We start from the raw sequence: 18,842 nt of genomic DNA on the forward strand, positions 1-18,842 counted from the left end.
CAGGAACTATAAAATTATTTCCAAAGTTCTCGCGGAAAGATTAAAAAATGTATTACCGCAAATAATTGATTTCGATCAAAAAGGGTTTGTCAAAGGGCGTATTATTTTTCAAGGCAATAGATTACTACAAGATGTTATAGATGTTTGTAAATTATAAGATGAGGAAGGTGCAATATAATTTTTGGATCAACAAAAAGCATTTGATAGGGCGGAATGGGACTGGATTGATTTTTGCTTTCCAGAGTTGGGTAAAAATGCTTTTCATTAACGCCAAGACGTGTATTCATACGAATAGGTTTACTTCAAGATTCGTCGGCATAACCCGTTCAATTCGAAAAGGATGCCCAATAGCCCTGATGTTATATATCCTGCAAGCAGAAGCACTTGCAGCATCAATAAGAAACAATACTAATATAGAAGGAATACAACTTCCTACTAGAACTCTGGACTATATTGAAACAAAGCTAAATATGTTTGCTGACGATACTCAACTGTTTAATAAAAGCGAGGAGTCTATCGAAGAAATGTTTAAAACTTAAAAACTGTACGAAAACGCTTCGGCAGCTAAAAGAATATGGATAAGACTGTTGGCATGTATTAAGGCAAGTGGCGAAATAAAAAAACCAAAATTTAACAAAATTAAATGGTCGAAGCGTCCTGTGAAAGCATTAGGGGTACAACAAGGATTTAGGGGGGAATTAAATCAAATTTGGTTAGAAAAAATATATAAGTTAAAAAGCTGTATGGAAGTTTGGAAATTAAGAGATCTCACATTTAAGGGAAAAGTGTTAATTATTAAATCCTTTGTACTGTCTGTCATTGGATACGAAATTGAAATGAGAGGTATCCCGGATATATACGAAAAACAAATAAATAATAGTATATGGTCCTTTATATGGGATTGGAAAACAAACCAAATCGCTAGAACAGTGTGATGTTTACCGAAAGAAAAAGGGGGGATAGGAATGATAAACTAAAAGGACTTTATTAAATCAAAACAGGTGAAAAATATATACAGAAGTGTCAACTTAAAAACACAAAAATGGAATGCAATAGGAAAATACTGGTTAACGTCACTAGACGAAAAATATGATACAGATTTTGTATATGGTCTTGTTCGGACACTACATGTTTTAGGCAAATACAAATGTCCAAATATTATAAAGAACTTTTAATTTCCTGGACTGACTTACAGAAAATCCAAAAATCGGTCACGAAAAAGGACCTTTTAGAAGAAAATATATTCGGCAATTGTAAATTTAAGTTCAAGGGACATGCATTATATTATGCAAATTTTGCCTCTAGTGGAATAAAAAAAATAAAAGATATATGGGACTTAAGGTGGCTCGGGTCTATTAAAAGTTTCTATCAGAAGTGCCGTATTTTATGTTATTTTATTCTTTACAGAAATTGAGTTATATTGGTTGAAAAAAATAGGGTGTCACGGACCATTTAAGCTCAAAATTTTACTATTAAACAGGTATGTAAAAGGGACCATTTTTTAATGAAATGATAGGGAAAATAGAGGTGTTAACATAATTTTATCGGATAATCAAAAAAGTGTTCTATGTCACTTGGTCAAAAACTGAAATATAAAAAGAAAGCTGAAATATAGCTTCACAGAATGAACAAATAAAAAAAATAGGTCACCGATAAGGAAAAAATATATTTTGCTTTAAAACCCAGATTTTGGCGGGAAAATGGGTAAAAATTGGTGAAATGTCATTTTGACCCTTTAGTAAATACGGATTATAACGAAAATATTCTATCATTCACATAACTACAATGATTTAACTTTTACAATCAATCAAAATATTAAAAAAATTATAAAGAATTTACGACAAATATTTTTGTAATTCATGCGTGAAATTATGCGCAGTCGAATAGTCCCTAGACACCTTAAAAAATAATTCCTTTAAAACTTCTTTTGATATTTTTAACCGTCTCAAAGATAAATGCAGTTGGATTGCACAATATAGCCGCATTAAATCTTCGTTAACACCTCAACAAATTGACGTTTTAAAAACAGACTCTAGCATGCAAAGTCATTCTGATAGACCTATAAAAATAACAAATTCTTGTCAATTTATAAAAAATGGAGTTGTCGTTGTTGCCAAAAAATTATGCCTTAAAGATATTAGATACTTTTATGAGATTAAACACCTCCGAAAAGCCAGTTTAAGTGGAATTTACATTTTGGAAATGAGCTACCACGGGAATACATTTAGGAAACCTTGAATAAAAATTTAGCGTATAGGAAAACTATACAACTTCAAAGGAAGTTACTACATAATATAATTTACACTGAAGAAAAATTACAAGAAATGAATCGCTCAAACTTGGATTACCACTTTTGCAATGAAAAAATTAACTTTTTCATCTTTTTATTTATTGTAAACTGGTGGTCGACGTTTGGCGGGACATTTGTGAGAAAATATGGGAATTTTGTTCAAAATTAAATATCGAAAAATTACAAAAATCGGAAACAAGTATATTTTTTGGGGTCATTAATGCAGATGCATCTTATACCCAAATTTTAGATACGGTGCTTCATAATCACGAAATGGGTTATCTGGAAATCTAGAAATATCGCAAAATATCAAAATAAAGGGATAAGTAAATCGGTGATTTTAAATATGATAAAACAAGAAATTAATTTTTGCTCAAATATCTTAAACCGAATACAAAAAACGAAGCCTTTTCTACTATGTGTGACATTGTTTGTATATAAATATATATGTTGCGTGGTCAGGTCAGTGCAATGAGCTCTTTGATTCTGATTGAATAATAATATGTACACTGCTCTCAACTCCCTACATGTAATTTCTATTGTGTATGTAATTTATGTAATTCATGTATATCATCTAATTGTAACAAGACATGTTATATCAATAGCTTCATTTTATAAAAAAATATTTACTCACCATATCTTTGAAATAAATCCTTTTTGGAAATCAAAAATCATTAAATAATCCATTTTTTTTATGAATGAATTACTGTAACACATCCCTTTAACAAATCGCACGTGGTAAATGATCAGAATTTAAATGTAATTGATATTAACATATCACAAGACTTGATGTACGATAGCATTGACACTGCTTAATAAAAACAGGTAGCCTTTGTGAGAAATAAATTAAGATAAAAAACATACTTTATTCAAATAATTATATATGGTGAGTGGTAAAGATAGATAGATCGGTAATGATTGCAGGTACATGTACATTTTTACCAGGATAGATAATATTTTTAAAGGTTGATGTTAATAATTTATAGTGGGATTTTTTTTTCTCATTTGCTTTTTCACCGACAAATGAGACTGTAAAAATTGGGTCCCCTTTAGTTCTCCCCTGGGCAACTGAGGGTTGATGTAACAGGTGATTGATAATAAAATGAGTTTTATATTAAAAAAAGGGGATATTTAAACAAAACGCATTTTACTAATCGGTCGAACAACTGATGTTCTTTAACCCTGCTGACTGCCATTGGCGATGGCCGTATAAAATTGATCACAAGATGTAACAAAATGGATCTGAACATAAATGTAAAACTAAACAGATTTTTTTTTTATATGTGGCCACGATGTTATGCCACAAACATACGGTTTCAATATATGTTTAGTACACCAGATCCGAATTTCGACAATAAATGTCTCTTCAGTGTTGTTAGGGATTGAAAAGGTATTTGGTCGGCCATATACAAAGTACCCTCATTTTTAGAAAAAGTACCCTCATTTTTTGATAGACTCTCGAATTTTTAGAGTCAATATCAATGAATATATAACGAATCATATAAACCGGCGGGAAAATATGATACCAAGCCCAAACGAAAGAAAAAAAACGAGTCTAAATTGAAAACTACGTTCAAATCTAAAATTGCGTTGGATAAAAACTGCAATTTCTATACGTGTGTATGTACAACAAATTTCGTTGTAGAAGGGTCTATAAACAGCACAAACAACATTTTCCAAAAGACCAAAAAAGTGAAAAAGTATATTTGAATAAAACGCATTTGACTAACTGGTCGAACAACTGTTCTTTAACTCTGCTGACTGTTATTGGCGGTTGCCAAATAAAATTGACCACAAGATGTAGCAACATGGATCTTAATATGAATTTTATATTAAACAGAAATATTTTTTTTTATATGTGGCTACGATTTTATGCCACAAACATATGGTGTCAATATTTTTTTAGTACACAAGTTCCGGATTTCGACAAAAAATGTCCCTTCAGTGATGTTAGGGATCGAAACGGTGTTTGGAAGGCCATATAAAAAGTACCCTCATTTTTCGAAAAAGTACCCTCATTTTAAGATAGACTCTTGCATTTTAAGAGTTAATATAGGATGAACGGGTCATATAAACCGGAGGGAAAATATGATACAAGCCCAAACGAAAACATATAAACGAGTCTAAATTGAATACTACGTTCAAACCTATGATTGCGTAGGAAATAAACCGCAATTTTTATACGTGTGCATGTAAAACAAATTTCATTGTAGAAGGGTATAAAAACAGCACAAACAACATTTTGCAAAAGACCAAAAAAGTAAAAAGAAGAATATTTAAACAAAACGCATTTGACTAACAGGTCGAACAACTGATATTCTTTAACCCTGCTGACTGTCATTGGCGATTGCCAAATAAAATTGATTACAAGATGTAACAAAATGGATCTTAATATATATTTAATACTAAACAGAAGATTATTTTCTTGTATGTGGCCACGATGTTATGCCACAAACATCAGTGTCAATATTTGTTTAGTACACCAGATCAGGATTTCGACAATAAATGTTTCTTCAGGGATGTTAGGGATCGAAACGGTATTTGGAAGGCCATATAAAAAGTAACCTCATATTTAGATAGACTCTTGAATTTTAAGAGTCAATATAGGATGAACGGATCATATAAACCGGAGGGAAAATATGATACAAGCCCAAACGAAAAAATATAAACGAGTCTAAATTGAAAACTACGTTCAAACCTATGATTGCGTTGGATAAAAACCGCAATTTTTATGCGTGTGCATGTAAAACAAATTTCGTTGTACAAGTTGTAGAAGGGTCTAAAACAGCACAAACAACATTTTCCAAAAGACCAAAAAAGTGAAAAAGTATATTTCAACAAAACGCATTTGACTAATATACATATATATATAAGACTTAGATCGACGTTCTATCTATAATCGAATTCCGGTCCTCAAATCGACGTCTAAATCTGACGTCACAATAAAATTACAATCCAAATCGACGGTCAATTTTATGCAAATCTAATTGACGTCTAAATTTTGACTTCTCTAATCGACGTCAAACTTTTAGGTATATTCTACTTCTGTTTCTTTTTAAAAACACGATTGTTTTTAAAATGTATATGGATATCAAACTAGTCTGTAAACAGGTTGTAGTGATAATTATTAAATGTTTGAGATTACATTAGAATAAGGAGATAAAGTATGCTATCCAATGGGACAACAATTCACCAAAGTTCAAATAATGTGATTGTGTGCAATTATAGGCTTTTAACAGTGATAGTGATCCATATCACAAAGGCTACAAAAGGCCCAGACATGAATAGTGTAAACAATTCTTATTAGCAAATCAACGGTCTTATCTATAACAAAATGATTTGGAGACCAATATATCAGACAGACATCAACCGCAATCACTGGACTACATGCCCATACCAGATGTATCGGGATTCATATGTGTGTGAGCATTTAACCTAGAATAGAGGTGTAACTGCACAACTTAAAAATATAATGCCGATTTCTTACGTAAATGTTTCACTCCAGATGTTAAACTGATAAATTTGTTGAAAAAAAACTTACAGATTCAAAATTATAATTCTCTGAAAACCATTTGCTGTTTTTTTTTTATTTTGTCTATTGCTGAAGACTGCATAATGATCCTAGGTGTCGTTTGGTTTTCTTTGTCGTTGGCTTTCTACTTGACGTACACTAACATGCATTTCATTTATTGACATCAAGATAATATAACTATGGCTGTTACCTTTTTCTGGGTAAAAAATCTATACGGAAAGTTTGTATATCTGTTTGAAAATGTAGTTACAAAACATGTACAGGTATAAGTGTAAGTCCAATGATTAATTATTTATTGAATTTGAACATAGATTCAAGACGACTACAATCAATCGACCGTTTTGGCCATACCCAACGTCACATTTGACGTCGATTAGAATTGAAAATTATGGACGTCGATTTGAGAATGTAACGTCAAATTTGGACGTCGGTTAGAGGCCGGACGTCGATTTGAGTCTAACATGTATGTATAATCACTGGTTCAGACATACATGTACTTATAATACAATTATTCATGTGTTTGCATTTTACATTGATGTGTAAGATCCTCTTCGATAGATACTTGATCTGATCTGTAAAATTTCCATCTTCATTTATTATATATCATGTACTGTATTGCATTGCTAGATTAAAATTGACGAGGAAAGGTAACACCTGGTCACCAAAAGTTTTATATTTTTTAGATTTTGGTAGTCGACTAAACTAGCACGTCGGGCAACATGCAAGACGATTTGGTGCCACGATATATCAGTAGCATGAGTTTAAATCACGGCTAGGGAAAAACAAAAAAAAATTTCTGCAAATTTACAGATCTAACATTGTTGGGCCATTATTTTGACACTTTTAACCGCTAACTAGGAAACTCAAAACCACAATTTATGGTAAACGAGATGATATTTCATTCTTATCGTTAATTGGCCATTTTAGGTGGTGTCGTTCCCTTGTCACCATCTTATTTTGTTTGTATATCCCAATGTTAAAGATGTGATCGTGTATATAACAACATATTAAATTTTAGATTGAGAAATTTGTGTATTAATGAAAAATTATCACACAAGGTTTTTCTATATCACAAACTAGTCAAAAACATTCCCTTAAATTTATCATCGGTACAAGGACATCATTCGTAAATACAATTCAACATGCAGACATCTTAAACGTTCAGGTATTTAAGATCCAATTTGTTATGGTAATATTATTTTCAAAGTTGAAAAAGGTCAACATTCACCTCAAAAGCCAACAAAACCTTTAAACAGACTTATTAAGATGTGATATAGTAACGACACTGTTGTCAGGTTATTAAATTTTACATATTTTGGCTTTGATATTGATTCATTTATAGGGTCTTTACATCGGAAATAAACACGTTTATTCTTAAACCAGTTGTTGGCATGATACGTGTTATTTTCGTCCAATATATTTTATGGTGGTATAATACTCAACCCATAACGGCAGAGATTGCATCTCAGTAAATGCTAGTAGTCCTTTGTTAATTTATGTATCATTGACATTTTGTTAAGGTGTGTTTGTTACCTATTCTGACATCGGACTCGGACTTATTTTTAACTGACTTTTATTGTGCGTATTGTTGTGTTTTTGTTTTTTTCTACATTAGCTAGAGGTAAAGAGGAAGGTTGGAATCTAAAAAAAAAACTCGCCGCATTTTGCGCCTGTTCAAAATTATGATTCTCTGGCCTTTGTTTGTCTTGTATGATTTAATATGACGTCAATTATCACTAGACTAGTATACATTTTTGTTAAGGGGCACCCTGAAACACGCCTCCGGTGCGGGAGTTTCTCGCTGTATTGAAGACCTATTGGTGACCTTCGGCTATTGTCTGCTCTTTGGTCGGGTTGTTGTCCTTTTGACATTTTTCCTATTTCCATTTTTAATTTTATACTAACAAACGCCGATCGGTTAGTGTACATACAATATAAGATATTGTAGAGTATATACAATGCAATAGTATATCAAAACATTTGACTTTTCTACACTTTGCACAAGTATTCCACTTTCCAAACTAAAGGACACATTGAAATTGTTGGTATTGCTTTGTTTTATAAAAAAAAGAATTGCCAACGTAAATACAAGTATCTTGTTTTATTGAGTGTTAAATCCTGATTTGTAAATAATCACTCAGATTAGAACAAAAAATGTTCTGAACCTGACATTATCATGTTAATCAAGATGCTCGATTTCTTGATTGACAACATATGTCTTACGTTGTCGGCATTCTAACTGGAACCAATAGTGCCCTCTTCTTGTCGTCTTGTTTCTCAATTATGATAAGGCTAACTTCAAACAGGACCGTATTAGGAAGAAAGATAGGAAGTAAGCAATATCTTTTAACTTTTGTTTCCGCTATATAGACGATGTTTAATACCATCGCATCGAACTAGAGATATGGGATACAACAGATACATTTAAGTCTGCCTCAAAGCTTGACTTACATCTAGAAAATGGCAAAAGAGTTGATTTCAACTTCCCAATAATAAGCTTTCCTTTTTTATGTAGCAACATACCAGCAGAGCCTGCATACAGAGTATTTATCTCCCAATTGATACGATATTTCCGTGCTTGTATCATGAATCCCTTAAAAGAGGGATGCTGCTCACCAGGAAGCAATTGAACCAAGAGTTTCAAATGGTGAAGTTGAACTCATCCTTTCGTAAATTTTACGGACGCCATCACGATTTGGTTGACCGTGATGAAAGAATAACCTTTTCACAGATGATTTTTGATATTTTCCTGATTTCGTTACTACAATCCCATTCTCTTTTTATGAATGTGACCTACTGAATTAGACTTTTAACTGTTTGTAATAACATGAACAATACGACGGATGCCACATGTGGAACAAGATCTGCTTACACTAACGGTCCACCTGAGATCACCCCAAGATTTTGATGGGGTTCGTGTTGCTAATCTTTAGTTTCTTAGCCATGGCGTTATCGATCTATTGGTTTGACTGTCACTCTGGGTTCAGTGCAGACATTTATATGATTTTATCCCCACATACTGCAGTTACATTTGCAAATCTTTCGTTCATTTCTTTGGCAGAAGTATTTCTATGATTCCCTAAATCTGAAATGAAGCTACAATCATGTCAAAATTTTATAACGTTGAAATTAAAAGTAGAATTGGGTGTGATAACCCCATTTTAGGTTACAAACAATTCGAAGTTTTATCGGAGTCGAAGTTCTGGTTTCAAAAAGGTCACTCTGATAAGCTGTCGTAAATCAAGTCTCTAAGCCATCAATTTTGAACTGATGTCTATGTGTAACCATAACCAGACTAAAGGTAAGTTTAAAACAGACATATATTGTTGTCAAAATATTGCAAGAAGAGAGGCGAAAAATACCAAAGGGACATTTAAATTCATTTGTCGAAAGTTAACTGACAATTGACTGCCTTAAAGAGAAAAAGAACAACCGTACACAACATGGAAAAACTGTGGGTTCTACCTAATTTTAAAGATAGCTAAACCCAAACACGTATGACAATTGTTTGTAGTTACGTTTTATCGTCCGAAATTGGCAAATAAACCAAACAGACATAAATACTTAACTATGAATATGGTTAGTATGTGTCTACTGCTGTATTGCTTGAAATAAGAACATTTATAAATTCAATTTCTCAGTGCGAAATAATTTAAATTGTTATTAACCCTTTGGGTTTGCTGGTGACATTGAATCTCCATACATGTATCATTTGTCATTGATTTGACGATGGATACATACAGGAGCAATTGTTTTCCGATATTTGTTATTTGTGATTTATTTTTCTTCACCCTAATTTGAAAATTACTGATTACTGAGTAATAAAAAAGATATTAGAAATGTGCATAAGGAGAACCTACTGGTATATATGTATCGAATTGTATAATATATATCTGAATCTAGCAAACCTTGAAATATAATTTTATATTAAAATATCAATATAGTAAAAAAACATTAAAACATTTGATATTTTCCTTTTAACCTTTTCCTTGTAGGAAAAAGTTATAGAAAGGCAACATGGGAAAGACAAACAATTCAAGGTGATTTATTTTCATGTCACAGTTAAGTAATCTATATATATATATAATATGTAATATAGAATTGGTAATTTTTGTAAAAGTGAACATACATTTTTTTTTCTAACTCAATTGTCTTCTTTTACAAATATTTTCAAACACAGAATGAAACTATCTGCAAACTTGTTTAAAAAAAATATATTTGAGTCATACTAATTTTCTTCATAACACATATAAATCTTTAATTTGACAGTTGATAATCGATTTGAGAGCAATTACAAAGAGAAAAACTGACCATCGTTGCCAATCACAGGTGTATTATTATGTGGCAGCTAGAAGGCTTTTTCCGAGATTTCAAAACTTACCACTAATTGGCAAAGACATCCCATTTTATTCAAAGCTTTAAAAATAATGAAAATAAAACAGTTCTCTTTTTCGCTTTCTCATATACTTTATTAAAGGGATTAGTTTGAACACTATATTTTTTCCGATCATGACATTTATAACACATTTATCTTTTGTAGTTCAAAGGCTCCAAAACGTACTAGTGAAAGAATTCAGGATAAACAGAGAAAAGGTATATATCAGCTATGTTTATGTTACACGCAATAACTCATTAATCGTTTTTAAAGTATTATAAGTCAGAAGTAATTGAACATTTGTTGATCCAAACGATTCAAAATGGCCGGTCCTTCTAAGTTAAGACCTAAATGGTAACTGTCTGCCAATCGAAAACATATACATTATTCCATAATAATAAAGTTGCATCATAATCCTTCACAGAAACAAAGGTAAAGAGCCAAAAGTGGAATCTAGAATGGGAGGAGTATTTCATGGCGTTAGCATTTTTATCAGCACAAAGAAGTAAAGATCCTAAAACTAAGGTTCGTGACAGTGTAGAGTGTTCCCGTTGTATTTAATGGTAGGAATGACATGTTGCCTATGATTCTGTTATTACTTAGACTGTTTGGCAATGAAAAGAAGCACAAAAGTATTCTGATCATAATTAGTACTTACATTTGTTTTAAGTAATGTAAACGCGATAAGAAGTTATCTACCGGGTAACAAACTCAGCATTCTGTTACGAAGTATAATATACAAAACTTATTTCAAGCAAATAGTTGTTGGTTTTATTATACAAATGTGAATTAAAGTTCAAATACTTTGTCGTTCATGAGCGTTCTGATATACTTGAACGTTAAAGTAAATAATGTGACTGTCGATGGATCATCAATTTTGTTAATTATTTCCTAATACCTTCTTCGTTACTAATTCCGTATTCGGTACGGTGATTATTAGTTGCCTATGACGTATTCCTGATTCATTAATTGGTAAATTGTTTGTTACTTATTATTCAGTCCATTTTCGTTAACTTTTACTATTTCTAATTGGCATTTTATTTGCCTCCTCTTTTATTGCTTACTTTTTCTCTTTTTGTCTTGATTCTGGTGTTTTTGGTTCGCGAACAAAAAATTATTTTCAGAAAAAGAATATAAAGTTAGAAATTTGACCTACCGAATTAGACTATTTACCGGATTTGTAATCACATAAGCAACACGACGGGTGCCGCATGTGGAGCAGGATCTGCTTACCCTTCCGGAGCACCTGAGATCACCCCTAGATTTTGGTGGGGTTCGTGTTGTTTATTCTTTAGTTTTCTATGTTGTGTCATGTGTACTATTGTTTTTCTGTTTGTCTTTTTCATTTTTAGCCATGGCGTTGTCAGTTTGTTTTAGATTTACGAGTTTGACTGTCCCTTTGGTGTCTTTCGTCCCTCTTTTAGAAATAAGGTGTAAACATTATTTAGATTGCTGATATAATTCACACTTTTGAACGAACTTGCGTAGTGGTACGCTAAAGCTGAACATTGAGACATATACTGGCATGACTGGGTAATTACGTGTATGCAAATGTTGTAATATGCAGTGCGTTGAACACGAATACCACTTTTTAATTGTATGTTCTGCCGTCTGTGTTTTTGACTGATACTCTGTTAGATATTTGCTTCTTATTCGTTTCTTATTAGCGTTTTATACTCTGGACCTCTTAAATGATTTCGTTATTCTCGTTGCTTGTCTTGGTTCTTAGTTAGGAGTGCGTAGAGGTAAACTTATTCTGGTGGCTCGGATATCCCCATATCCGCGTTCTATCGATATCCTGTTACTTTTAAGCTACCTATAAGTTCCTTATTTTGGTTTGTACTCACTTATTAACAACACTATAGGTGCCACATATGGACCAGATGATCCTATTTCTGTTGGGATTTGTGTTGTTTAGCCTTAAGTTTCTTTGTTGTGCTGGTGTTTGTCTTTGTACATTTATCAATATTTACCACGGCACTGTCAGTTTATTATTGGCTTAGAAGTTTGATTATCCCTTTCGTATCGTTCATCTCTCTTTTATAAGTTGTCTCTTTTGTAAATGTTGTTTGTATTTCATTGTCCTGTCTCTGTTGTAAGATTTTGGTTTGTTGAGGTGAAGTTATCCTATAAGCGAGTATGCACCCTTTCGGGGCTTTACTTCTAATCTGCTCCATATACTTATTCACTACTTATTTCTTCCTTCTTACTTTCATTGACGGTGCTATTTTTGACGGTTTTGTTTGTTTTTTTGTGTTTCTATGGTGTTAGTTCTAGAATCGTAGTGTCGAAAAAAACTCTGCTAGCGCATATATATGTCTAACTTATTGTGTTAGATTGATATCCTGTTTTTCATTTTATTCAAATCAATTTTTTATTCTCTTGTAATACTTTGCCTCTTTAAAGAATTTTCCTGTCACATTCGTTAGTAAATATGTTCTTTTACGTTACATGCCCTTGGTATAAGATCTGAATTTGAGGTTTTAAATAACCCTGTACTCGCATATGAACTAGTTTTTGCGCTCGACTGAAGCCCTGTTATTTATTCGTTCTTTATTCGCTTGTTATACGTTGCATCCTTTTAATGCATTCATTCTTTCTTATGTTGTACTGTTATACCACTGTCCCAGGTTAGGGGAAGGTTGAGATTCGGCTAATATGTTTGACCCCGCCGAATTTATGCGCATGTCCCAAGTCAGGAGCCTCTGGTCTTTGTTAGATATAGGAAGATGTGGTGTGAGTGCCAATGAGACAACTCTCCATCCAAATAACAATTTAAAAAGTAAACCATTATAGGTTAAAGTACGGCCTTCAACACGGAGCCTTGGCTCACACCGAACAACAAGCTATAAAGGGCCCCAAAATTACTAGTGTAAAACCATTCAAACGAGAAAACCAACGGTCTTATCTATATAAACAAAAAGAGAAACGAGATTTTTTTTATTATTTTGATTTTCGTTTCTTGTGTACATTTGAAAATTAGTATGGCGTTCATTATCACTCAACCAGTATATATTTGTTTAGGGGCCAGCTGAAGGACGCCTCCGGGTACGAGAAATTCACGTTTCATTGGAGACATGTTGATGACCTTCTGCTGTTGTTTTTTATATGGTCGAATTGTTGTCTCTTTGATACATTCCCCATTTCCATTCTCAATTCTATTTCTTGACTCTTGGTTATGAGTTAGAGGAGGGAAAATTACCCTGTTAGCGCATATGAACCAGTCCCAAAGCTCAACTGGCGGGGACATTTGCGCCGTTCAGTTAATTAAAACTTTTCGAACCGTAAACTAACACCACAAAAAAAGGGACAAAAAGGAAAAAAACAAACATTAAAAAGTGCGCAACGTATAAAAGCAAATAAGGATTAAATAAGTAACAAATAAGTAACAAGATATCCGTCGATCTCGAAAGCGAGTACGTAAGCGCTAACAGGGTTTATTTTACTTAAACGAACGAAACACTAACTTAAGAAACATGAAATGAAAAAAAAATCATTGAAAAGGGACAAATTCATAAATAGGTACCGAGTAAGTAACAAGGTATTAGTCGAGAGTAGAGACGGCGAAATACGCGCCATAACGTTAATTTTATGTCCTCAACCCAATTATTAACACCAAAGACGGAAAAGCATTAAAAAAGTGCAACTGAATAATTACCTAATAAGAAACAGGATATCAATCGAGCATGGGGACGGAAACGTCCGCGCCAACAAAGTCATTTCACCTCTTCGAACTAATTACAAACAACAGAGACAAGAAAAATAACACAAAGGAAAACATTAAAGAGGCTACTTATAATAAGTGAATAAAGAATAAGTAGAAAATGAGCAACAGTGCTAACATGATTATATCAAAACCAACACTCGAAGGTGAAAAGGAAGAGAAAAGAAACCCTTTAAAGGGATCATAATAGTTAAGGCGATTAAGGGATGAACACGGAATAACGAATATGTAAAAAAAAATCAGTAACGAACAATCAATAAGCAATAAACAATAAGTAACAAATAAAGAAAAAGAAAAAAATAACTAACTTGACAACTCTCAATTCGAATATTTGCTGTAATTTGTATTGTGTATTTAAAGAATAAGAAGCACTAAATGATATATATAGTGCAAACAATTTTAAACTTGAACTAAAGACCCCATTTTTTTCAAAATGACGTTAGTTTTCTCGTTTGAATTGTTTTACATTGTCTTATCGAGGCCTTGTAAAGCTTACTATGCGGTATGGCCTTGGCTTATTGTTAAAGGCCGTATGGTGACCTATAGTTCTTAATGTTTATGTCATTTTGGTCTTTTGTGATTAGTTGTCTCATTGGCAATCATACCACATCTTCTTTTTCATATTAACATGTTTTTAGTTACCTTACAAGTTTCATTTCATAGTTTCCTGATTCAGGGATCCTATGGTAACTTATGATTTGTTACTTTTCCGCTAAGCACGTGACACTTCTGATGTCGACGACTGATCGTTACGCAGTCACAATAATGTGCAGAATGACGTGTCTTCATCCCATGTGTGCAAGCACTTTATCGTTTTGGTCTGGAACTTATCATGATTCACATTTATACACATTTGTCATTAAAGTAAACAAAATTAATAACTAAGTAAAGACAATTTTTAGGTCGGAGCATGTATTGTCAATAAAGACCAAAGAATTGTTGGGATGGGATATAATGGCATGCCAAATAATTGCAAGGATGAAGACTTTCCCTGGGGAAAAGGTCAAACTGCTGAGGACAACAAACACTTGTATGGTATGTCAATAATTAATTTAAAGAATACTAATAGTTAATTAATGTGCTTCGTGGTTAAGTGTGACTTAAACACATTTTTTAAGAGACAGTTGAAGTACGCCTTCGTGAGCAGAATTTTCTTGCGAGTTGAAGACCAATTGGTGGCCCTTGGCTGTGTTTACATATTGATCGGGTTGGTGTCTCTTTGACACATTCCCCGTTTCCATTCTCAAGTTTATTTATACGTTTGTCGAATATTTTAATGACACAATAAAGAAACAGCAACCAAGCGATAAAAATAAACCTATTATTCAATAGCTAGTTGGTTATATATACAGTCGTCAACAATTAAACAAATCAGTCACACCATGTCAAGTTCTAAGTTGCCGTATTTAGACTATTAAAGGTTTATCAAAAAGTACAAATGTGCAGATATCCAAATCTCACATACGACAACAATTACTTCTGGTTTAAGACACATGCAATTTTATATCTGTTCTCCCTGTCTTTAATCACTATTAGTTGATTAACAAAAAAATAAATTAAGAAAAACGGTAAAAAAAATGGTGGGAAAAACATTTTGCGACAAAGATTATCGTATAATAGAACGCTAGAAATTACTGCTGAAACTATATGTTCATGTCCGGCAAAAAAGAATTAAAACAGACAGCAACGATATAAATAGAAGCATTACTATGAATCCCACAACATTGGAGACACAGTTCTTAAAAAGAATGAAAAATTAGCTATGTATGCAAGAGAGATTTGTAGACAAATCCATAGTTTTGCTAGTTAGTTTTATTTTTAAATATATAATACTTACTACTTTTTGTTTATTTTCAACTGCCATAAACCATTTATATGTGTGATAAAATTAAGTAAAGATTTGACTAGTTTCATTAAATTAATTAAATATTTCTGCTGTAAAACTGGTTTAATCGTGAAAATATAACGTTCATTGAAATCAAATACTTCGATGCTAACACGTGCATATCGAACCAATATTGAAAAAATACAACCCATCAATTTAGTTATCTTCAAGGGAAATGATAAAAACTAAAAGCAACTTGATTTAGATACTATACTAGTACAAGTACGTGAATATTTATTCAGTATTGCATCTATTAGAAACAAATTTCTGTGTTTTCTATAGGAATACGCAACTAAATGTTATAAAAATATGTGTTTTGCAGTTTAGGGAATATATTGATTTTTCTACTATTCTTTTCCACTTTATACATATATAATTAATTGTATAGTCCGCATTAATCAATTGCTGTCGAATGCTTGGTCATCACATTTATAAGTGTTTAATGCACAACAGAAAATATTTTCAACTTTATTTGCAGTATGTCACGCTGAATTAAATGCTGTCGTAAATAAAATACAGGCAGATATTAGAGGATGTCGGATGTATGTGACACTTTTTCCTTGCAACGAATGCGCGAAGATAATAATTCAATCTGGAATAAAGAAAGTTATATATTACAAAATGCCTGACATGCCAGCTGACAAAACGAAAAAAGAGGAAAAAATGGAAAAAATAAAAGCCACTAAAAAAATGTTCAGAAAAATTGTTAAATTGACGTAAGTACTCACACACACACACGTAAGTCTCAATTATGACAGAGCATGCATGCGCGTACCGATTATTCTGCCTACATGGAAATTGTTTTACCAACATTATTTGTACAATGTAATTATTTTTAATATGCAATAAACACATAGTCATGTAACAAACAAAAAAGCATATAACAAACAATTCCTTATATTTTTTGGGCATAAATCTAAAAAATAATTCAAATTTATACTTATATCAAATAAATGTATCTACCAAGACCATAAGTTAGAGTAGTCTGAGAGTATAGGTATTTTTTAATATAACTTTGCATTCCGATAAATAAAAAAAAGACAAAATTAAAAGGTATAGTTTTTCCGCAGAATAATAACTTCTTGTGTGATTTTCAGGTAGCATGGTACTTATAAACAAAATACCAAAGCCACAACTAACATTAATAAGAAAATGAAGATCCTATTAAATCAACGTTGTCAGATTTATTTCAGATGTATCATTATAACAAAGGCAATTGCTACAGGTAGGACATTATTCAAAATCTAAAGGGCAGGCAAATTAACCTTTCACACTTTTTTGTATAGCAGTATAGTTATAATATATTATTCTTTGTGTTTTATTTCTTTTATTTTAAAATTATATTTATTTCAAATTACCTTTATTTTAAAATTACCTTTATTTCAGGAAATACAAAATCAAACCAGAAAGAGAAACAGTTTTTAAAATTGAAACGAAAGATTGTGAAATGAAACCCGAGATAAGTTTGTAAAAAAGTCGGTGACCACGTTCACAAAAGGAAAAGATAGAGGCTAACTTAATAATATACTTTAGTAAATGAATATAATAACTCTATAATACATGTCAATAATATTATTTTGGTCAATTGCTGTGATAATTTTGTTTGATGAATAGTAACACTATATATACTGCAGCTGTGCTATTTGAGCGTATATCACCTTGTTTATGACGTTGACAATGTGTTTCCGTAGAGTTTTATTTGTGACGTCAATAAAACATACAGGTTCGCGGAAATTTAACGTCGTCCGCTTTAAATTAAGAAATGATGTTTTTTACCCAAAATACTTCATTTAGAACAGTTTTTAGATTTGCAGTATATAAAGAATAACCATATTTGTACTCGGCTCGAAACAGGTAGAAATGCTCGCACAGCCTCGGTTTCTATCTGTTTCTAAACCTTGTATAAATAACCTTGATATTTCGAGATAATGTATGGTTATTCTATATATGTACATATAATGTATCAAGGTTTCTGTTATTCGTTGTTCTATTATGTCTATCAACATATTCTAACTGTGATCATTGTTTGAAATTTTACAAATGCTTATATTTTTTTTCTTTTTAGAATGATTTCTTTAACTAACATATTTATTAGATTTTATGTTCTTGTGTATCCATGTTATTTTTCTTTGTATGTTAACAACTAACATTGTATAAGATGCGGGTTTAAACATATGAGTTGCTCCTTTTTTTCACACATAAAAAATAACTCAATGAGAATAAGTTTTAAAGACAACACAGTTCCGAAACACTACCAAGAAAACTCTTAGTTGCTGATGTTGTTGTTGCTGTTGTTTGTGTTCCAAAAACAATACGGATATAAGTCTACAAGACAGTTAGACAGTTAACAAAACTCTGGATGTCGTGAATTTAATCAAGAAAAAAGATAACATTTGTTCGAACTTACTTTTAAAACATGAGCACACATTGTACATACTACTATCTTGCAATGAATCTTTCAAAAACATGATTAATGGTGGATTGAACTAGGTTTTTTTTCTAATTAATTGTTAACTATATTTTCGAGTATCTTTCATAATTATAATTAAACTATTAACAAATATTTTTTTTTATGAAAAATAAAAAATGCTTTCAGTCATGAATATATTACCTAAGTTGTATTCGGTTAAATCTTTCGGATTTGTGGGTCTCGCCGCTTTTTAAACTCATACTTTATTTGAACTTTTTCTATTTGACCGTCATTTATGATTTTTTTCTGGACGATACGGACTCCTTGTTTACACATTTGCAGGCCTGGTATCTATGATGAGTTAATCCATCACAAAAATTTAACTAGACTTTTCAGTTACGTGTACATTGTTTTTGTTTCGTTCTTCATTTCACTCTGACTTTAATTATTTGTTTTTCTCCAATATGACTAGTTTGTTTTCATTGTTCGCTTAATTGGCAGGTTTGTTTTCTTTGAACAATTCATTGACTGGTTTGTTCATGTTGTTTCCGTTGTACACCTTAACACCGCCCTGTAGCTGTTCTGTTAGTTTCATATAATATGTCTGTTCTGTAATTCAAATGGCA

The 18,842-nt window shown here is 32.0% G+C and overlaps 1 protein-coding gene across 2 annotated transcripts in view; it reads left to right on the forward strand.

Annotated features, from left to right (window-relative positions):
- Positions 1-17,370, forward strand: part of LOC143043304 (deoxycytidylate deaminase-like) — a 79,557-nt gene extending 62,187 nt beyond the window's left edge. Inside the window, exons 1-7 of one of the 2 annotated variants that reach the window (XM_076215681.1) lie at positions 9,094-9,123; positions 9,818-9,862; positions 10,363-10,415; positions 10,622-10,722; positions 14,824-14,956; positions 16,285-16,522; positions 17,193-17,370. In XM_076215681.1, the coding sequence (XP_076071796.1) occupies positions 9,840-9,862; positions 10,363-10,415; positions 10,622-10,722; positions 14,824-14,956; positions 16,285-16,522; positions 17,193-17,277 (633 nt within the window). In that variant the 5' untranslated portion in view covers positions 9,094-9,123; positions 9,818-9,839 and the 3' untranslated portion in view covers positions 17,278-17,370. Of the gene's footprint in view, positions 1-9,093; positions 9,124-9,817; positions 9,863-10,362; positions 10,416-10,621; positions 10,723-14,823; positions 14,957-16,284; positions 16,523-17,192 lie in introns of those variants that run through there. The other variant, XM_076215680.1, reaches the window with a different exon arrangement.
- The last annotated feature ends 1,472 nt before the right edge of the window (positions 17,371-18,842 follow it).

This window comes from Mytilus galloprovincialis, chromosome 8, assembly GCF_965363235.1.
Source record: "Mytilus galloprovincialis chromosome 8, xbMytGall1.hap1.1, whole genome shotgun sequence".
NCBI lineage: Eukaryota > Metazoa > Mollusca > Bivalvia > Mytilida > Mytilidae > Mytilus > Mytilus galloprovincialis.